Below are 22,592 nucleotides of genomic sequence, written 5' to 3' on the forward strand. Positions count from 1 at the left end.
ACCTTCCAAATATTTTTACTATAAAATAAGTAAAGTACAAGAGAAAAGTGTCCAAATGACCCAAGCACACAGCTCCCCAAAAGCACCCTGAAAAGTATGCGAAATAATTCTGATTAGGCCGTGTGACTGTGCCAGGCTCCAAACAAGTCCTCATTCTGCCGTGACATCTGCCGAGCAATGCATCCATTGTTCTCTGGAATTTAATTCATTTTCAATTACTCCATCCAAATGATAAAACATGAGATGTGCTACACTCCAGGGGGAAAATGCAATGATTGTAGTGTGACCACAACTGTTCGCTGGGAAGCAACACAGCCTGCTCAAATGAGGCCCCGATTCTTGTCTTCCGAAAAACAGCTAGTTCAAGAAATGTGAGTGAAATCCTGTTAAATCCTGGAAGTACTGGCATCAACCATCTAGCCTACTCTGGGGTGGGCCATATGCAAAGTCTTCCCCAAACGTAGAGCAACAATCTTTGGAAGAGGAACTATTTCAAAACTGAAAACACCTTGGGTACTGACTGACTGTAAGGTATAATTTAATGTGTACTAACATCATCAACAAATTATTTTACTGATCAAGGACTACTGCGCAGATGCTCCCAATCCAAAATATGGGAACTGCCTGTCTCAGACGTGCTGTGAAAGGTACCATGTGTTGTATGCAGCCGGGAACACTGCCATCTGGAAACACTAGTGATTAGGAATTTAAAAAACAAACAAAACAAAAATAAGATGACTCTCAGGAGAAAGTACACACTATACACACATTAGAAATTATATCTCCTGTATGCCACATATTTAATATAAACCTTTGCAACAAGTTCAGATGAAACAAAAATCAAAATTCTCAAAAAGTGAAAGATTAACTTAATCGCTAGAGTCCCCACTGCCCCAAACATCAGTATGCTTTTTATTTCTATGCAAAAGTAGGCTTGCCAACTGCTCAAATGATATGACATGATACACAAACCGATTTTCAAATCATGATGCCAGTCATCTTGCAATTTTAAAAAGTGGTGTAAAAGATATTATGACACATTACATACACACACACACACACACGCACACACACACACACACCATTGAGAACATGTGGCCTCTCCTAAAATAAGGATACGAAGACCTTTAAGTGCCACAGGAAGGATGAACGTGTCACCCCTCCCTGCAATCCAGGTAGTTTCCTTTAATCCAATAGCAAATCTGGGCGTACTTGAGAGGCGTGATCCTAACAGCGACGTTGAAATCCTGTGGAGAACCATTCATGTCTACCCATTGGTGCCCTGAAAAGATGCCAATAATTTTTCGCTCCCACTTCTGCTGCTGTTTCTTCCACATCCTCACGTAGACCCCTGACCCACTGGCCCCGGGCTGGGCATCACACTGCTGGTAGAGCAGGTCATAGGTCTCATCTTTGACGTCGCAGAAGCGGTACACTAAGTTGCCCAGTCGGTCATTGTCATAACCAGAGAAGTGGATTCGGCCCCCCGGCAGCTGCTTGGCGGGAGGGCTCACCCCGATCTTCATGAACTTTCTCTGGTGGAGTTTTTTCAGTTCCAGGAGAGCATAGTCATAATCCATGCCAATGTCGTTGGCATTGCCCTTGATCCAACCTTTGGGCACATGGGTGCGTTTCACTCGGATCCATTGAAATTTCATCTTCTCGGGCACGGCTGCGCTGGAGTTCTTGGCCCCTCGACCATCTTTAACCTTGGGCTTCAGGAAGCCCACGCGGAGTTTCTGGGTTCCTTTCACGTAGGTTTTGCCATCGTGTATGCAATGGGCAGCCGTGAGGACGTGCTTCTCCGACACCAGGGTGCCTGTGCAGCCTGTGGATAGCTTCACCGATGTCGAGAAGGGGTAGTTGAGCAGGAAGTCCTTCCCAAAAATGCTGAACCTGCTGTCGTAGCCGTAAATCTGCCGCTTCCTCCGGGACTTGCCCGAAGACTCGCCGCCACCACTGCTGAGGACATAAATGCCCACCTGGGTCTCTGTGCGGCTGCCGTTGGCATAGAGCGTTTCATAAGACAGGTACTGCTTGACCTCTTCGTAAGTGGGCAGTGGGGTTCCCTTATGACACTGGGGTCCACATGAGGAGGACACTTCCAATTTGGCTTCGGCCCCGAAGTCTGGCTTGGCTAAGTGGAGAGTGGACTGGGGCAAGATGACGGGGAGGCGGTAAGCAGGCCAGGTGGGTTTCCAGTGGGCTCCAGAGGGGCTCACCTGCCCGACAGCACAGAGAAGGAGGAGGAGCACGAGGAGGAGGAGGAGCCCTGGAATCCCCGCCATGCTGAGCACCACTCTCTGTGGGAACAAAGACAAGCGGGTCAGGAGGGCAAGGGGCCAAGTGCTGGTTTACTGCAGACGCAGTCAACGGCATGCCTGTCATTGTTTCATATATATATGTGTAGACTTCAGAGAGAAAGGGAGAGGGAGCGACAGAGAGAGAATCATTGATTAGCTGCCTCCTGCACGCTGCCTCAGTGGGGATCGAGCCCACAACCAGGGCGTGTGCCCTAAACGGGAATCAAACCGAGATCTCCTGGTTCATCGGTCGACACTCAACCACTGAGCCATGCCAGCTGGACTGTCATTGTTTCTAAGTCTGCAAACCCTCCACAGGAATCAGGGTGTGGAGAGGAATCCCGAGATGATGGTTTCACTACAATGCAAGGGCTTGGCCTTGGAACATTCCCATGGCCTGGTGTCCAAAACCAAGTCGGGTGCTCATTCCCTTCTATGTGGAAGATGCCCCTGAGGACAGCCCACTGCAGGGCAGTGTGCGTAGGGTCATCAATCCCCAGATGAACTGATGGACCAGACTCAATTTCCGGGTAATTTTGAGCCTCTTTGTGCTTCAGACTAAACCTTCGTGCCTTTCTTTCCTCTCATTCTCATTAAAGCATGAACTTGGAGCATCTACAGAGCAACTTGCTCACGCAGAGAGTAAATTTAAATTCCTCAGCTTGCTGAGTGACACGCAGAAGGAGGGATAGCTCCATGGTGTCACTCGTATGGGGACCCCCATCGCCTCTAAATACTGGGTGCATTTAGAAGAATATAAGACTTTTGCGTTTTTTTGTGTGTTTCTTTGTTTTTTTGCTTTGAATTTAGAACAATCTTAACTATTATAAATTTAGTGCCAGAGTAGTCAGGCCTCTAACATATAAAATATTTCTTCTTCCTATAGGTTTTGTCTTATACCAGCAGGACCTTAGTCAAAGGTCGATCGCATCATGACTGTCCCTGTTGGTTACTTTTTCAGGCCTTTGTATCTATGGTCCCAGCTAGTCTAAATGCCTTGAATTTGGGCCTACGCTAGCACTCGACACCGATTTATTTATTTACTGTGTGCATGAAAGGCTGAGCGAATGATTGACGTGGCTCAAAAAAATCCTGTTTTTGAATGATACCTGCTGAGCGCTAATGACAGAGATGGATGAGGGTGATGTGGTAGCTCAGAGAAAGGCCATGAAGTCAGCTATGGGAGTAAGAAGAACAGGGGAGGGGTTCCAGAGGAGGTGAGGCTGGGGATGGGTGCTGAAGCTGAACAGAAGTTAGGTCACAGAAGACAGAGTGAAGGGGCCTCTTAGAGGAAGCAACCATCTGTGAGGACAAGGAGCCCTGCGACAGGGCATGTCCTTTCAGGAATCATGCTTAGCTCCGCAAGGGTGGAACAGAAGAAGTGACGGGGGCAACAGGCAAGAGCTGGATTGTGAAGGGCTGAGTCTAGGAGATGAAGGAGTTTGGATTTCATCCTGAAAGGTATGTTTAAAGCCTGAGATCAATCACCCCACAAGAAAAACAACAAAAAAAAAGAAGACGGGAAGTAGAACTTCCCCAGATGTCGAAGCATCAGTCGGTTTTGAATGGCTCTGAACCTTCTATTCAAGGGAAGCTGACTAACAGGTGAGGTAATTCATTCATGCTCAGACATCCCAAAACTAGGCCAAGGCGGGGTTAGGTCTCAAGAGGCTAGTGGAATGTAGCAGGAGTCAGAAGGAAACTGTTCCATTATTCTCACCCTCTCCCTCTTCGGAAGTACAGACCCATTTGCAATTTTGGGGGGCCATTGAGCTAGCTGATGTAGTCCAGCTGAGCATGCCAGTCCATATCCCCATTATCCACACATGGTATTTCTACAAATGTGGGCGCCCCACCAACCTCTGGGATCCTTGTGCTTGTCTCTCTCTCCCCCCTGCTGCACTGGATGGTTGGGCATTGTCCAGTGTACCAGAAGGTTGCCAGTCTAATTCCTGGTCAGGGCATGTGCCCCCGGGTTGTGGGCTCCATCCCTGGTGGGGGTGTGCTTGTCTGATTCCACTTCTGTCAGGGAGGACAGGGATGGGAAAGGCAGGCAGGGGGTCTTGGAAAGCCAGTTCCTTGGGGCTTCCTGATTCCTTGAAACTGCTTCTCTCCATTTTTTCAAATAGGAAGGATCCATGGGTCCTTTTGTGGGCAGGAACTACATCTGATTATTTCTCTAAATCCTTTAAATCATGGGGTGCATGCACAAACGACTGAAAGTTCTTTAACCAAAGAACTAGGTGCATATATGCGTAGCCCATGGACACAGACAATAGTGAGGTGAGGGCCTGGGGTGGGGTGGGGGTTGGGCGGAGGGGGGAGTAGGGGAGAAATGGGGGACATCTGTACCACTGACAATAAAAAATAAACTAAAAAAAAAGATGAAAGTTCCAGGTAGACAAGGCAGGGGGTGCTAAGGCTAGTACAGGCCAACTTTATAGGTGGGGTAGGTGTGGTGAGGACGACCATGTAGACTTCGGGGGATGGCTCTGTACCTAATTGCTCCCATCTCCTGGGCGAGGACCCAGCTCTTGGGCATATCTAGGGCTTGGACAGCCTTTTCTCTATGTAAGTTGCTGTCTAGGTGACTAAGTACCCCCACACCAGAATCCCTGCCAAGTGTGATATGTACTAGGAGGAATCATGTACCTCCCACGAGGCTGCATCTTGGGCCCCGAGACACCACCCCCTCCTTCCTTCGACTAATGTGGAGAACGTTAATGCCGGCTAACATTGAGCAGCAGATGTGGTAGGTCAAGTGTTACTTCAGCTAGTCTTAAGAAAGAAAACACAGACTCCAGACAGAGGTGCAAGCTGCCAAGTATTCCTGTTTTCAAAATATAATTTTTAGGGGAGAGAGAGAAAGGAGGAGATGAGATCTTATTATGCTATGTATTATCCTAAGTTGTCAATAATATTTTTGGTGTGCATGATGAACATAACAGTGCTCATAAAATATGCTCATCTTATTATCTAGAGCAGGGGTGGGCAAACTTTTTGACTCGAGGGCCACAATGGGTTCTTAAACTGGACCGGAGGGCCGGAACAAAAGCATGGATGGAGTGTTTGTGTGAACTAATATAAATTCAAAGTAAACATCATTCATAAAAGGGTACAATCTTTTTTTTTTTAGCTTTATTCATTTCAAACGGGCCGGATCTGGCCTGCGGGCCGTAGTTTGCCCACGGCTGATCTAGATCATGCATCTTCAAACCCCAAACCTGAAATTTGCATGTTAACTGGATGCTGGGAATAGAGAGTTTGAATTATCTACTGTAGCAGAATCGCTCCAGTGGGGCTTGTCTTTAGCTTCACCCATTTGTCCAAACACTGAAATAGTCCTTTGACAAGGGTATCAGGGAAGAGAACAGTAGGAAAGAGTCTGGAACTAGGACCCATCTAGGAGCCTTGCATTCATGAATTAACGCCCTCTCAGGCAAAATTAACTCTAATTTCATTTTTCCAAGTGCTTTGCCTATAGGTAACCCCTGTTTAAAAAATACTTTTGCCCTGGCTGGAGTGGCTCAGTTGATTGGGTGTCATCCAGTGCACAGAAGGTTGCTGCTTTGATTCCTGGTCAGGGCACGTGTCCCTGGGTTATGGGCTCCATTCTCAGTGCAGGTGTGTGCAGGAGGCAGCCTATCAATTTATTGCTCTCACATCAATGTTTCTCTCTCTCTCCCTCTCCCTTCCTCTCTCTCTAAAAACCAATACAAATTTTAAAGGAAAAAGACTTTCAAAGACCTTGAAGCATGAGCATACCTCTCCTTGTTGTTGATTTTTCAAAGTCTGTCTTTCAAAAAAGAAACAATGTTTTTACAAGTCAGTTCATGAGAGTTAGTGGGTATGGAGAAATTAGAACAAGTCTTTTCCTGAGTGTGTGCACTGGGCAGTTAGCTAGGCCCTCTCACTAGCCACAGCTTCACTCCAGCCTCTTGATATAGGATCAAATTTATTTTTCAGCAAAATGATGGATGACCAAGCCAAGAACGTCTAGGATAACTTACAAATCACTTACAAATCAGTGCTGCTAGAGAGGGCTAAAGAGTGTACCAAAGAATATTACTATTCTAGACAGAGTATTATCTAATGAGAATTAGATAATATTACCAATTCAGAGTCCTTACAAGTTAAATTCTGGGCATCTAGCCAGTTAAGGAGTCTGCCATCTATAAGAACTGCAAAACCACAAGGCAAGGTGAAGTTCTAATCCCTTAGAACTAAGCTTTTTCAATACCTCAAAAACCAGGGATTCTATAAGTTTGAAACATTGTTTACAAGTTCCCTATATTATTACTTAAATCTATTAACTTGTGGGGTACAACCTTGTTCTGACATTTCCTACCTTTTAAAAATACATACATTGATTTCAGCGAGGAAGGGAGAAGGACAGATAGAAATATCAATGATGAGAGACAATCATTGATCGTCTGTCTCCTGCAGTCCCCACACTGGGGACCAAGCCCACAACCCGGGCATGTGCCCTGACTGGGAATCAAACCATGACCTCCTGGTTCATGCTCAACCACTGAGCCATGCCGGTTAGACTGACATTTTCTATCTTGATTAAAGTTTCTATGTAACTCTAAAAGCTATAAAACTGCATTTTAAAAATTTTAACTTAGATTTAGAAATTAATGCAGCTCAGATTATTCTGCATTGATTCATTAAAAACAAAACAAACAAAAAAGAAAAACCTGATCAGAAATTGGGAAATAAAGTTGTGTGCGCTCAGGTCCCCAGATGGGTTTAAAAGTGACATCATATTGAAGTTCTAACTTCATAAATTGTCCTCTCCTTTACCTAATGTGTGTTTAGGGTGGCTTAAAAATTGTTATGAATACCAGGTGATATCTCTCTCTCTCCCTCTCTCTCTCTTAAAGAATAGTTACTGATTTTTAGAGAGGAAGGGAAAAGAGAGAAACATTGAACAGCTGTCTCCTGCACACACGCGCCCTCCCCCCACTGGGGATTGAGCCCACAACCTGGGCATGTGCCCTGACCAGGAATCCAACCAGCAACCTCTCTGTGCACGGGAGGTCACCCAGCCACACTGGCCAGGGCACCAGGTGATCTCTTTAGTCTTCTCAGCGCTGGTCTTTTTAGGCCTAGGAGTCTCTAATTTTATAATTTTCTAGAGTCACAAAAAGTCCAGGGCAGGCGCTATGCTGTTCACAGATAGCATGTGTGCAGCCAGCCACAGCTCAGGCAGGGGCTTACCTTTAGGAAACTCTGGAGCAGGGGTCCTCAAACTTTTTAAACAGGGGGCCAGTTCACCGTCCCTCAGACTGTTGGAGGGCCTGACTATAGTTTTAAAAAAAACTAGTCGGCTGCTAAGCAACAGGCAGCGGTGGCAAAAACACCCGGCGGGCCAGATAAATGTTTTCCGCGGGCCTCATGTGGCCCGCTGGCCATAGTTTGAGAACCCCTGCTCTGGAGGGTGGGGGCATTGGGGAAAAGAAAAAGGAAACTTTACCATGTTAATCCCTTGCTTATCTGGGTGACAAGATTTCCCTGATCAGTCATCAAAGAAAGCAAAGGCCTCCAGAAGAGGGCGGCTTTCAAGAATGGAAGGAAGGATGTCTGGGTGTGAATGCTCTCAGGAGAGTGGGAACTGACCTGCTGCAGGTCAGTTAAGGCGTCTGCTCCCCGAGGCCCTCACACCTTCCTTAGCCCCTTCCCCATTAATCACACACCAAGGAGAACGGTGATGCTTTAAAATCAGGTGGGTGGCTTTGCATTAATTTCTCGACTCACCTGATTATAGAATAATTCCCCAGGAGACAAATAATCATTGTTTCCATTTTTATCAGCTCTAGGTAAGCCTGTGCCATGCCCAGTTATTTAAATAGAAACACTCTAGCATGTAAACAGATGTAATAAAAACATTCATAAGCTCACAGCTGGAAAGGTAACTAAATGGGTTACATAACTTTAAGTTCTCTCTTTACATATGAATCACCTTACCCTTACAGAATTGTCTGGAAAATGCACACCTTGAACAAGGAATGAAGATGTCCAAGTCTTACCTGATTGTATCTAAATCTGGATGAAGAAAATTCAGGTCTACAACATTTCGTTTTAAGAATAAGCCTTTGTACAGGATAAGAATCCCTCATACACATATTTATCTTTTAAAGTTCTCGGCTAAGTATGTTCGTGCATCGCTTCACCCAAATGGCAAAGCAGAATGGAAAATTGAGGGAGGCAAATATTTTCTCACCACGCTTGGTAATAGAGAAACTGTTTTCCTTTCCCAACTCTGTATACTGACTCACAAGCGGATTACACAGCCCCCGCTCCATCACTCACTGTGAGCCACTGTCCCGCTGCCCACTGTCGAAACATGCGCATACCTCATGAGGACGCGGCCACTTCAGGAGCTCACCACTGACCTTACGGTGAGGGAACAACTCGCGTTATCAGATGTGCAAACAACACTCATCCCCTTGGAGACTGGGCCCACAACTGCTCTCTTCTAGTTCTGCACCTTAGACTTCAGAACTGCAGCAACACAGGCCTCCTCCAGAGGGCACGTGTTTGGGAGAAAGCTACAACTCCTACAGCCAGTAAGGGCTGGGAGGGAACATCTACTCCGGGGGACAACGTGTAAACTATTGCACAACGGATGAACTCCTGTGACTACTATACACAGTCATGACAGAGAGAAACAGTGGGAAAGTTGGTGAAGACAGAGGTTTTGGACACCAGTTGGAAGCATGAACAAAGGGTTTCCCATGGAATCTGTGGCCAGGGACACTGAACAGTGAAACCAGACTAATTCCTAAAGCAAATACCTAAAAATGAACAAAGCTCTGTAGCCAGGCTTGCTCTCATTTTCCAAAGTCCCTGAATCTGTTAAAGGAAAACAGACCTGATCGCATAATGGCTTAAGAATTACAGTCCCGTACAGGAAAGAAATGCAGGGCATTTACAAGTGCAGCCACCCTAAACATAATCTTGTGGGCAATAGAAGCTTAACTTCTCTATCAGATTTTAGGCAAAATGAACTGCCCCAGTGACTGGGGACAAACCTGGCAGCAGTACAAGAACAGAGGGTATAAAACTGTCAATGGTGCATCCATGAGAAACAAATCCCCCTCCCCACCCCAAGTCAGTGGGAGTTACGCCTGAATAATGCCTGGTGAACTGAATCCTAAGGGATCTATGAGAAGAAACATGGAGGGGAACCTGAGACTCTGAAACAAGGCAGAGCGGGCCCAGCAATGCTCCCAGACCCACTAATGGCCTCCTTGGCATTTATGCTGCGGACGGAAAAATGCGCCCACCATTCACCATCTACCTGAATAAGCTGTCGGTGTTACAGAATGAGATCCATATTAGTTACCTTGGAAGAATGCTTCCTTTGCAGCTCAGGCACAGGAAGGGATGAAAACGTACCTCTTGACTTTATATGAGACAGCACAAGAGAAACAATGTATTGAAATGCAGATGGTGTGCATATGATCACCAACACTTCCACAAGTAGAGAGAAGGGCTTTCTGTGGCATTTCCCAAGTGCCTCCTCCCCACTCCCCCTCTATGCACTCCTGCCTAACAGAGACGTCTTGCGAGACAGCGGTAAGTCTATTTTGAATGCCCTTATGCACAAATAGGACCCTGGAGCAAGTGCAATAAATATCCTGATATTAAGTTGGCATTCAGCTTTTGGCCACAGCTGCCTTCAGACTACGAATTTAACTCCTTCTCGCACCACCACTCGTAAAAACGATTCTCACTTTGGCCTATCTGATCCTAAAAAGTGCTTGGGGGGGGGGACCCCTCAAGTTCAATTTCAGGAGCTGAGAGAAGTCAGCCCCATGCCAACACTAAGCGGGAGCTTTCCACCCCCTACGGGCTGTTTCTGAAATCTCCTGGGTGTCGCCCAAAGGGCAATAAAACAAACAGGATTTTTATCAGCTCTTTTCTGGTGAAAGCAAACCAAATTTGTACTCTGATGGGGAGTGGCGGTTTTCCTGCACCTACACAGTTCTCCCTCCTCTTGTAAGACACTTTTTAAACTTTTTCTCAAACTTTTATTCCTAAGTTACCTCGTGATGGAGGACCACAGGCTGAAGAAGTGTTGGCTTTTAACAACTAGTTCACAGACACTAGTTTCTTAGGGAAGCACACGTCCTTCACTAAGGCTCTGGAGGAAAGATCCTAGTCCCCAGCCCGTGTCCACCGCCCTGTCCTTGCTCGCTAAGGTGCGTTCACAGCCACGTGCCAGGGTTAAACTTTAATGTTCAGATCTTGGTGGAACGTATACACGCAAAACTCAAGGCGAACAAGTAGTGGCGGTTGTGGTGTGTGTAGGAGGTGGGGTGTTGCCACCCGGGGGAGAGCTTGCCCAGAGCCGGCTCTCTCCACTCCCAGTCCCACCAGGCATCCCAGACAGCAGTGTCTTCCGAACCTTCTTTCCCCGCCCGCTTCCCGGGTGACAGTGGGTGAATCCAAGTGCCCAGCAGCCCTCGAGCCTCCGCGGACTTCTTCCTGCGGCGGGCCCCAGCCCTCCAGCCCCCCAGCCCCCCAGCCCGGGGGCGGCCCGGGCCACGTCCTCCGTGCGCCCCGCAGCCACCCCACCCCGTGCGCACCGGCCCATTGTCCCGCTCCTCCCGCGCCACGCCGCGCCGCGTCCGGGAGGGCGCCCGGGCCGCGCCCGCACTCACCCGCGCCGAGCTGCCCGCCGCGGCCGGGGTTCCTGCGCCGCTCAGACAGGTGTGGGCGCCGGGAGGGCGCGCTCCGCTCCCATGCCTGCCCCGCGGCGCGACCGAGTGCGAGCGGGCAGGCGGGCGAGCGAGCAGCGCGGGCAGCGGGCGGGTCCGCCCCCCACGCCTCCCGGGGCCCGCCCGCCCCGCCTCCGCCTTCGGGGAAGCCGCGCGCCCGCCACCCGCCCCACCCCCCGCGCCGACCGCGCCCCCTCCCCTCGCCGCCCGACAAGGGCCGGAGCCGGGCGCGCGGCCCCGGGCAGGGCAGGTGGGTCCCGGCGGCGCGGCGGCCAGCGCCCGTCCCGGCCTCTCGGCGCAGGTTCTCGCCGAGGGCGCGCCCTGCCCAGGACCCTTGCGCCTTCACCCTTCCAACACCGCTCACCCCCGGGGCGGGGGGCTGGAGTGCGCTGCCTACTCGCAAATCTCGTTACCCTCCCTCTCCCCAAATCCACCGAGCTGGGGACCTGGATCACACCTGGCGCACAAGGAAGCCCCTCTGCCGATGTGAAGAACTGGCGAAAAGCCGTGCGCTCCCCACCCCACAAGCACCTTTGAGAGATTTTAGGTGACGACCCAGTTCCTCCCAGCTTCGCCCCGTTTCTCAGGTGCCTCCAAGGAACCCCGCATTCTGGTGACGCGCCCACCAATGCTTTGCCTCCCCTACAGCACCCAGTGTGGTGCGTGGGGACCTGAGCGCGCACAGCAGGGGCAACTTAAGATGCTAGCTGGCTGGTGAGCCCGCGGCCTCAGCTCTTTGTCGCTGCACCGGCTGGTGGAGCCACCTCCTCGCCCAGTGGGCCGGCTTCCCAAAGTCACTCCAAGCGGCCCGCAATTCAGTCTTCCTCTAACCAGGTGGGTGACTGACTGTGCCCTTTAAGAACCTAGTGGTAGAGCCTTCCTGTTCTCTCCCAAATACATCAGAATTTTATTTAAATGGCCATTTACTGAGCGCCTCTCTGAACCAGCTTCACATATAAGGCCACTGTGGTGAAGGAGATGCAGGTTACCAGTGTTTCACAGCTAAGGAACCCGGGGTTTACAGAGGGTGAATGACTTGCCCCAAAGCACAGAGGCCACTTTTTTTTCTATCAAGTCTGGTAGCCTTTCTATCCCCCATCAAAGCCTGCTCTCAAAAAGAGAGGGCCTAACACACCATTTCACACCAAAGTGTTAATGACATAGCTAAGGCGTTTGCGTTTGTAATCTATTTTAAATAGGAAAGCCCCCAAATACATGTTATTGTGTGGTGTTTCTCAAATGTGAGAGAAACCCATATTCTCCGCTATTCTAAGGGCAAAATTTTCTTAGACCTCCTCAGTATTGGCTTAAATTATTTTCTTTAAAAATGTTGCATATATAGATATGTACACATATAACCAGATATAAGCTTAAATTACAGCTTTTGAACAACTCTGGAATAAATCCAAAACAAATTTATAAATAACATAAAATCCTCCTCCCAGAACTATAAAATTTGAGTTAGTAATGTTTACACAACTACTAGCCTTACGTGGTACTGACTGCCTAGGTTGGGTCCATTTGAGTTCTGTGTGGCTCTCCACTGTCATAGTGTATGAAGTGCCCTGCATTGACTCAATTTTCTCACCTTTTTCCTGTTCCAGCGATCACACCTTTCCTCACTCCCTGTGTCATTATAATACAGCATTGGACTCTAACACATCACTTAGAGATGAACTTTGTTCTGTTCCTTTGTTATTAGCATCAGAACTGAAGTGGGAGCTCTTGGTGTCGAGGCCTGGCACACATAAGCACTGAAATCAGGAACAAGTACTTGGTATCATTCACTTGTTATCATAAATAGGAAAAAATTACATTATGAATCTTCAAGAGTCTGGAGCACCCAACTGGAGGAACACCATTAAAAGCCAAATACTTACTAGAGGAGCTGAGGATGGAATTGGAAGGAGCGAGAGAAGGGACAGACTTCCCAGCTGTGCTCCAGTTGTATTAGTTTTACTCCAATTCAGCAAATATTTACTTAAGCACACATTACACGTAAAGCATTGTGCTGGGCTCCAAATGAAAGAGATGGCCACAGGAAGACAGAACAGGACATAAATAAAAGGCATTTATTTATGGCATTCAACTGTGGGAGCACCACTCCAGGCTCTTCCACTTCTTGGCTGTGTAGCTTTTGGCAGAACCTTTCTGTGCCTCAGTTTCCTCCTCTGTAAAATGAAGACTACCTCATTAGGGTCGTTGGAAGAACTGAGTGAATTAATACACACAAAATGGTTAACACACTGCCTGGCACAGAGCAAGCCCTCAGTAAATACTGGCTATGTTACGTCTGTTAAGCCACAAGAACGTCCCTTAGCTCCGTCTTGCAGCACACCCCGGCCCACTTTGACATTCATTAAAGCTCCTTTGTCCTGGCAGCTTTAAAAATAACATTGCAACAAAGTTAGGGAGGAAGAATCACGGAGAACAAGGTAATTATTGCCATCATTCAGAGTCAGAAACTGAGACACCTAAGGGCCCAAAAGCACATCTCTCCCCTGTCGCCATTCCCACAGCTGGTCTCAGGCCTATTGGCCCTACCCAGGCAGAAGCTCTCCCTACAGATGACCCAGGGGAGCTCAGGGCTTGAACAAGCACCACAAGCTTCTGTTGTTTCCTGGAGCTGTCAATAGTAAAATGAGAGGATACTGTGGCTCCAAGGTTGTCGCTGTGATTGCCTAAGGACCACGTTGAGGACAGATGTATAGGGTACTTTGACCTCCAACAGAAACACCCTGTGTAAACAGCAGGTATCCTTTGCTTTCCTTTTTGTATTTGCTCACTCCTCTCCCTAAATAACAAAATAAGAAAACCAAAATCCTCACTGCTTCTTAAGAATTAAATTCAACTCCATAATTGTAATTCTCAAATACTTTCCATATGTATAGCAATTGAATGCAGCCAATCAATGTTTCTCTCTCTCTCTCTCTCTCTCTCTCTCTCTCTCTCTCTCTCTCTCTCTCTCTCTCTCAAAAAAAAAAAAAAAAAAAAAAAAAAAAAAAAAAGCAATATACCCTAACTTGTTTGGCTCAGTGGATAGGACGCCGGCCTGTGGACTGCAGGGTCCCAAGTTTGATTCCGGTCAGGGGCACATGCCCAGGTTGTGGGCTCGACCCCCAGTGGGGAGGCGTGCAGGAGGCAGCCAATCAATGATTCTCTCTCATCATTGATGTTTCTATCTCTCCCTCCCTCTCCCTTCCTCTCTGAAATCAATAAAAATATATTTTTAAAAAAGCAATAAAAAGTATTTTTTAAGAAATTCATTCAGGTCAAGGCTCAGACATTTACTTAGTGCCAGCTCTGTATAAGGTGACTGTATAGGGGCAAATAATCATCACCTTTAGGAAATTATGCTACAAATATAAACAAAGCAAACTCAACGATAGGAGAAAGTGAGATAAGGGCTGGGTCAGGCTACAGCTAACGAGCATGGAAGAGGGGATCATTCATTCTCACTCAGGCGGGGGTGAAGGCTCCTATAAGGTGGTAGAATTTGAGCTGAAACTCAAAGGAGGAAGTTTGAGCAAGGTTTGAACAAACATCTCATTGGTTCCTCCACTGTAGAAATGAGAAAATCAGTGGGTGAGTGAAAGGGGTAGAACAAGGATTGGATTTTAATTATGGCTATGTTTCCTGAATGCATAGTATGTGCCGTGTAGTATGCAGGTAATCTTCAAGGCAAACAGAAAACTGGAGACTATGATTATCTCCATTCTGCAGATGAGGAGACTGAGGTTCAAAGTAGTTTAACGGGATAGTCAGTGTTTTGCAATGATGACTTCTGCTCAGTCCCTTCCACTCTTTTATCAGGCTCCATTTCGTTTTATATTGCTACCCAGGCCTGCCTTTTCTCAGGTTTACAGTAAGAAGGCTGCTGATGTCTTTGAAGCTCTAAACATCCTTTTGATTCTATCTTGCTTTTGTTGCTGTTGTGCAATCCCTTAGTAATGGCCTATTAAATGGTCTCAGGGCAGGAGATGGGACTGAAAGATAACTGGAAACAGGGTGGCAGGGCAGGGAGAGATTCAGTGCCAACTCTAAACTGCTAAACTCAATTTCAGTGCTTACTTTTCTTTCTTTTTTTAAATTGATTTCAGAGAGGGAGGGAGAGGGAGAGAGAGATAGTAACATCAATGATGAGAGAGAATCATTGATCGGCTGCCTCCTGCAGGCCTCCTACTGGGGATTGAGCCTGCAGCCCGGGCATGTGCCCTTGACTGGAATCAAACCGGGACCCTTCAGTCCACAGGCCGACAATCTATCCACTGAGCCAAACCAGCTAGGGCATCAGTGCTTATGTTTCATGAGGCCAAGATCTATATGCAGCTTCACAACTTGTCAGTTTGAAAGTTATCAATCAATGAGGATTATTGCAAAGGAGATAAAATTACATATTTAAAAATCATTCCCATGTGGTTTCATTTCCATGATACTATAGATCTAGTGGGTTACTTAGGAAGTAAAGGGGTTTTCAGCACCATGTAGTGAGTGTAAAGAGGAATGGACCAAGTGAGCATCCCTACCATGGGGGCCTTGGGTAGCAAAGAATGGGAATCCAATTTAGAATTCCGACTGACTTGGATTCAATTTAGAGTTTATATAGTTGCTGGGTGACCGTGGGCAAGTTTCACACCTCAGTTTCCTCATCTGTACAATGGAGCTAATTGAGGGCTGTTGTAAGGACTCCTTGAGTTACTCAGTACAAAAAGCACACAGCACCGGGCTCAGCACAAAACAAATTCCAAATTGGCATTACCTATTATTAATATTATTACTACTACTACTTTCAGTGCTCAACAAATGTTTTAAAATTTGTTGAATGAATGAATCAAATTATTATAGTATCAATGCCAAAAAGTTTAATCCAGGCTTTCTAAGAAAAAAATTATCTCTTGTTCAAACGCAGATCTTCTTGTCATAGGTCTGGTCTATAGGCAACAAAGTGTTTCTCAGTATCAAATTTAGGAAATATTACAAATTCAGGAAATATTACAAATTCAAATGGGAGCCAGGATTGTATTTTTTTTAAATATATTTTATTGATTTTTTACAGAGAGGAAGGGAGAGAGATAGAGAGTTAGAAACATCGATGAGAGAGAAACATCGATCAGCTGCCTCCTGCACATCTCCTACTGGGGATGTGCCTGCAACCCAGGTACATGCCCTTGACCGGAATCGAACCTGGGACCTTTCAGTCCGCAAGCCGATGCTCTATCCACTGAGCCAAACCGGTTTCGGCAGGATTGTATTTTTTTGTCTTCTAATCTCCACTTATGGTACTATCAGTTCTTTTGCTCAATAAACATCTATTGAACCACTAATATTGTCAAGTCTATATATTTGTCAATGTTTTAAGGGCAAAGCCAGATTTTATTTTTTGATGGTAGCTTTAAAATATTACACAGTAAAAAAATAAAACTACAACAAGCTTCCATAATTAAAAAAAAAAAAAAAACTAACACAAAGAACCACCAAAAAAACACAAACAAACCAAAACCACAAAACTTTACAGCACTTAATTTTTTAAAAAGTATTTGTATTGCACTTAAAAACCTTTTAAAATTTTCTGTTTTCGTTAAGTATAGACCTTTTATTTTAAGTGTTTGGAAATAAAAGTAGTACACTCTGAATATAAAAATGTAAAGGTATAATATATAAAAGCTTAATATATAATGTAGTTGTGTAGTTAAATTGTCATACATGGTACCTTAAAAAAAGACTGCCCATCAAAGAAAGCTTTATTCTAATCCTACTTAAAAGACTATAGCATCTAAAATTATTAGGAAGAAAAGCAGGTTTTGGCACCAGCCATTTCCTGTATACTGTGAGCATTATTTTAAACTGAAAAATTAGAAACATTTTGAAATAACTGTGTGTTTCTAATTTTCTCTGGTTAAAATGAGAGTCTCTGGAGGCCAGAGCTGGATTTCTCTGATGTAGTCTAATTTGTATACTGGATCTCATGATCAAGAACAAAAGAGAAAATAAAGACTTTTTTTCTTCCTTTAACTTAAGGAGAAGCAGCAGAGCCACTGGCCTTGAAATAGACTTTAAAAACCTTTGGACATTCTGTTTGCATTTACACTATAAAAATTTCTACCAAATCTCTGTATCTTTAAAAGGAATTTTTGGAGTGTCTTTTTGTTTTTAATTTATGTTTATATTTATCCATAAGTATTGGATTCTCTTTTCTGTGTTATAAGGAGTGAGCTTTTATGCGGTTAAATATGGGATCTGGATATTCAAATTTAGCATCTTTTATGAGGTTTCTTCTCCTTTTTCCACGGGCAAATTCTACTCATATTCAAGCTCTCAGAAACCCTTTAGTGCTAGAGATATAAGTCTATTCTCTGTGTTTCAGAGAATTGTATTGAAATTATATCTTACATTGTAGTTATATATTTAACCATTCAACCTCTAGTGGTCCAGAGTTCTTTATGAGCAGGAACTCTGTTTTGTTCCTTTTTCAAATCTTTATGGTTGTCTAGTCTGTATAGGTTTTTAAATATGTATAATTATTGTCTGGTCTTATAATCACACAGAGAGCCTGGTTCATTTTAATGAGCTTAAAATATCAGAGCTGAAATAACTTGGCTGGCCAGCCACTAGGAACAGGGCACATAGTATATGAAATTTTACCGCTGGGGCTCCAATATTTTCCCAGATATGAACCCCAATTTCTGTTTGATGCCCATTGACCATTCTTTCCTTATGGACCATGTCAAAATTTTCACTTGGCCTGTAATTGCATTTCACTGTTCATGCCACGGCTGCCTGATGGCACTCTAGACATCATTTGTCCATGACTGTGACATTCCCACCGACTCTCTGCAGAACCCTTGGAACATACTCCGGCTGCCACAGGGTGTTCTGAATCACTCTGCCGGGATTCCCAAGGAGTGTAGATCCTATTGGACAATATGTGTTTCCCAAACTCTGTTTCCGCCCACACTCTGAAAGATGTTAATAGACCATCCATGGGGGGGAAAAAGGTAGTCAAATATGCACACTGTCCGCCAAAACCGGTTTGGCTCAGTGGATAGAGCGTTGGCCTGCGGACTGAAGGGTCCCAGGTTCGATTCCGGTCAAGGGCATATACCTTGGTTGCGGGCACATCCCTAGTAGGAGGTGTGCAGGAGGCAGCTGGTTGATGTTTCTCTCTCATCGATGTTTCTAACTCTCTATCCCTCTCCCTTCCTCTCTGTAAAAAAAAAATCAATAAAAACATATTTAAAAAAAAATATGCACACTGGCCTTTCAAATGCTCTAAGAAGTCCTGAGTAGAGAAACCTGCTTAAGTTCATTGATTTCAATGATATCCAATCAATTTTATTTGACTGTGGACTCTCCCCCCCGCCCTCCCCAATGTGGTAGCAACATTTCATAGGACATCGGAGTTCTGTAGGGTGCAGTTTGAGAAACACCATCCCTAAGCTTACTCCACTTCCGGGGCTGACCCCCTTCAGTTCCCGACATGTGGTGTGTGCTTTTATTGCCTCAGTACTTTTGCTCATATTTGAAACTCTTTCCTTCATATCCACTTGTCTCAATTCTACTCATTTTTAAAAAGCCGAACAATGTCACATCCTCAACAAAGTATTTTTGTTGGCCTTTGATTTCCCATAACACTTTCTACAACTTCCTCATGGCTCTTGTAATTTCATTTATTTTCTTATCAGTTTACTTTTTCCCTCTCCTACTACTGAATACTGTGGTTTGAATCTCTGATCTGCACCTCTTTTGCTAGCTGTACTGGTTTGGGTCTTGACAGGAACACAATTTTTCCTTGATTGGTTCAAACGAAAGACTTTCATGAAGTCACTACTTACAGAGGTGAGGACAGGGCTGAGGGAACAAACAAGAACGGAGAGGCCTGGGGCCTAGCAACATGGGGAAGCCATCACTACCGCTAGGGCAGAAGTGGAAGGGGAGATGCTACAGGAGGGCCGGTGATGAGTGTAAGCGCAGTGGCGGGGTTCTGCAGCCAGGAGCTGTGCAGTCTAGGGAGGGATGCAGCTACTGCGAGGGATCCGGTGCCCCGGAGGGAGGGAGTGGGAAAGAAGCATCCCGACCTTTCCTTCCACCCTCTGATCTCTGGGGCCTGCCAAGTCAGCTCAAAAGGGAGCCAGGTTGGCTGTCTGCAAGGCTCAGTCTCCCAGGCAGAGAGCAGGGCAGTGAAGGGTGGAGAATTGCTGGGCTGGAGGCAGATAGAGAACAGCCAGCACACAGGGAAAGCCTCTGGGGCCTCGTTTGCAAAATAGGATGGTGACAATACCCTCCTGCTAGGGTTATAGTGAGGATGAAATTAGGAAATGCATCAAAATATCAATATGCCATACGGTGCCTGCTTCTCCAATTATGTTAGCTCCCATTTTTACTATTATTTTATCACTATTATTATTATTATTGCTATAGCAACTCTATGGATAGCTATAAGTATAAAAGCTCATTGAGGAAAGTATCATGTGCTGGTTATTTTGTAGCCCTTACACATCCAGTACAAAACCCCACTCATCAGAGCAAGGCCCCAAATGGACCGCATTTTGTAGACGATAGGAAGCCCTTCGGACAGAGATAACAGGGCCTCCCTTGGCTGTTTTGACTGACATCTGCAGCCAACCTGACCTTGAAAACACCCAACAATGAGCTGAATTTGAGACTTACGTTTAGTTTCCAGCAAATTGCTCGGACACCTCTGAGACATGGCTGGAAGCCTCTGGTTTCCCCCACCTCGGTGGCAGGGAGGGGTCCTGAAAAACAAGCCAGCTCCCCAGGACTCCCACCTGCAGCTGTCCCTGCGAAGGGCAGTGATTTCTCATCATTTGAAAGCAAAGCAAGGACAACTAGCCCAAGGGTGAAGCAGGAAGGCTTGTCTCTACAGAAGCAATTTGCTTCCTGCTCTCTCAGCCCAGCCACCTGTTTTCTTTTAAACACAGGATCACCTGGCTCCTACAGCCCTGGGTACACAGATTGGGGAAACCACAAGAATAACCATCCGTGTCCCTTTCTACCTCAAAGTCTGCAGAAGGACTGGAGCCAGCTCTCCGCCTGACACAGAGGAGGCTGAGTGAGAGCGCCCTGCCCCAGGAGCGGTGGGGGGAGGTGGACTTACCCACATGAAGGCAAGTGGCTGTCACTGCTGGTGGCCGCAGGTGCTGTCCACAGCCGCCTGTGCTCTTAGAGGAAGGACAGGTTTGGAGGGTGACAGCTCTAGGGAGCCTGTCACCCTTACAGGGCAATAAAGGTCACGCTGGGAGGAGATTCCAGTACTGACACCAGCAGCTGCAGGTGGGACCTTCCTTCAGGGAGGAGTGACATTTTATCCGGGTTTTCGGCAGACTAAAATTAGTGGGAAGACACGAGATCCTGTGGTGTCTGCAAGTAGTTGTTCCATTATTGTCTTGTCTTGAAAAATCAAGGCAGAAGCCAAGACTGTTAATAAACGGCTCTGAAGTCACCGTGTCCACGAGCCTCCCACTCTCTGAGGGCCCTGCCGGCTTTGGCTGGAGCACACAGATGTCGTCTGTCTTTCCCCAAGGCTGGCTGGGTCCCTGTTTGGACAGCCAGAGTGAGGGCATCTTCTCCAGATGAGCAGTGGGTCCACTCCATCAAACAGAGGGATAAGAGGTGACCGAGTAGTCTGGGAATTATGCTGCTGATAAAAATTAGCTCCCCCTACCCACTGTGACACCATCCAAAAGGACATTATATATATTTGCTTTACAATGTTGAAATGAAAAAGGCATTTGGCTCTAATCCAAGAAGATCCAGGAAGGCCCAACCCAGTCCTAAACCACTATGACCTCACAGTTGTATAAATAGCATATTGGTAGAGTGAGGTTATCCAAGTTATCTACTCTTTCAGGACAAGAGATGGCAATCTCTCTCTCTCCTTCTGTCTTTTTTTAACAACGCAATTAAATTGAACTATTAAACCCTTAAGACCCTTTCTGCAGAAAAACTAAAAACAAATAAATGACAAGCCTTTGATTTGTTAGACTACCCTTTGAAGGGTTGGTTGCTGACTTCAAGGCAAATTCCAGTCTTGGTAGCAGCCCCCCAACCTCAGCTTCAATTGAAAAATTTTATTATCAACTCTTTCATCCGCTGCCCAAGGAGCTCAAAGCTTCAGGGAAATGCGGTTCACTCAGAGGTGGGGTATTCTTGATCTAAGCTTGATAGGACTCAACCTTTGCATGTGAACTCATACCTGCCTGACTAGAGGAGGAAGGCTGAGTGAGCCATTAAATTGTTTTGTGTTCAATTGTACTTTTAAAAGTATGTTTTGTTGTTTTTTTGGTAAAAGTACTTATACCATTGGCATAGTTAACATGTATCTTAGCAACAGCTACGTATTATTTATAACCCTGAACAGTAGAAGTGAGTATCTCTCTCTTCACTGAGGTTCCCAGTAGTTAAATAACATTCCTGGTTTGAAATGTTGAAGAGGGGATTCAAATCCAGGACTCTCTACCCCAAGCCCATATATCATACAGTTTCCCATATTGTTTCTGTGAGGATGATGTCAGATACAAGAGTGGAAAACTCTGACCCAGGCTGGCTTAAACAATAATAAGGAAATGGATTATCTCACATATTAAGAAGTTCAAGGGTGGGGTGGCTCCAGGTGAGGGGCACTCAAGGCTCCAGCTCTGCTTCTCTTGGCTCTGCCCTTTTCTGCATTGGTGCTGCCCTCAAGCTTGTGGCAACATGGAGGGAGAAATAATAAGTAAATACCATATACAGTTACATCCAGGAGAAAAATATGGGGAGTTTCTCATCGTATGTCTCTCTCTTAGGAGCAAGAAAATGATACCACTCCCCAGACCTCTGTTCATATCGCAATGGCCAGAATTCAATGGTCATAAGTCCTTTGCTAAGTCACTCACTGGCAAGGGAAGGAAATTATCTGTTGACCTAAGGCAGGTAGCATGGAATAATTGGAAGGGCTCTGGATTGGGGGGTCAGAAATCTTGGGTTTTCATCCTAGTTCTGTCATCTACTTAGTTATAAAAACTTGCCGGTTGTTTAGCTCCCTTAGACCTTACTTTTCCTTATTGGTAATACAGGGCTAATGGTCCCTGTCCTACTGATCACAGGGTTGTGAAGCAGGAAGGAAGTACTGTGCATACAAGTATTTTTTAAAATGTATCACACGACTTATTAGTACGTGCATGTTATTGCTTTGGTCAACATGGCTCAAAGTGGACTGTTGGTCGTGAGACACTTTTTCAATTGCATTTATACGTAGTGCTTGATCATCGTTTAGAATTTTTAAGGCTTTGTCGAAGATTTACTTGATTTTTACTTTTCTGTTAGAAAATTAATAGTGCAAAAATAGGGGGAAAGTGTGAAATTTAGTACTGAAGAAAGGCAATTTTAAAGCATCCTCATGAACTCTGATAGTATCTGTTTATATACAGATAGCTTGTTTATAAGTTATTTTTTATATTCATCAAAAGGCAAGTTTTCTAAAATTCTGTGAAACAATCTTTCTCACTCCTTTTTTTAAAAATATATTTTTATTGATTTCAGAGAGGAAGAGAGAAAGCTAGAA

General features: G+C 45.7%; 1 protein-coding gene across 4 annotated transcripts; it reads right to left on the reverse strand.

The window, feature by feature from the left end:
• PRSS23 (serine protease 23) lies at positions 1 to 20,169 on the reverse strand. 4 transcript variants are annotated; one of them, XM_036324739.1, is made up of 3 exons: positions 10,976 to 11,092; positions 9,655 to 9,714; positions 770 to 2,303 (listed from the first exon to the last, which is right to left on the reverse strand). In XM_036324739.1, the coding sequence occupies exon 3, from the start codon at positions 2,286 to 2,288 to the stop codon at positions 1,155 to 1,157; it is 1,134 nt and encodes a 377-aa protein (XP_036180632.1). In that variant the 5' UTR covers positions 2,289 to 2,303; positions 9,655 to 9,714; positions 10,976 to 11,092; the 3' UTR covers positions 770 to 1,154. The 4 variants fall into 4 exon arrangements, 3 of the variants coding, with proteins under 3 accessions (XP_036180632.1, XP_036180630.1, XP_036180631.1); XR_004970360.1 differs by lacking the exons at positions 770 to 2,303; positions 9,655 to 9,714 and adding an exon at positions 1 to 683 and having other exon boundaries at positions 10,976 to 11,149; XM_036324737.1 differs by lacking the exons at positions 9,655 to 9,714; positions 10,976 to 11,092 and adding an exon at positions 20,148 to 20,169.
• Between the last annotated feature and the right edge of the window lie 2,423 nt (positions 20,170 to 22,592).

Source organism: Myotis myotis, unplaced genomic scaffold (genome assembly GCF_014108235.1).
Source record: "Myotis myotis isolate mMyoMyo1 unplaced genomic scaffold, mMyoMyo1.p scaffold_m19_p_10, whole genome shotgun sequence".
Classification (NCBI taxonomy): domain Eukaryota; kingdom Metazoa; phylum Chordata; class Mammalia; order Chiroptera; family Vespertilionidae; genus Myotis; species Myotis myotis.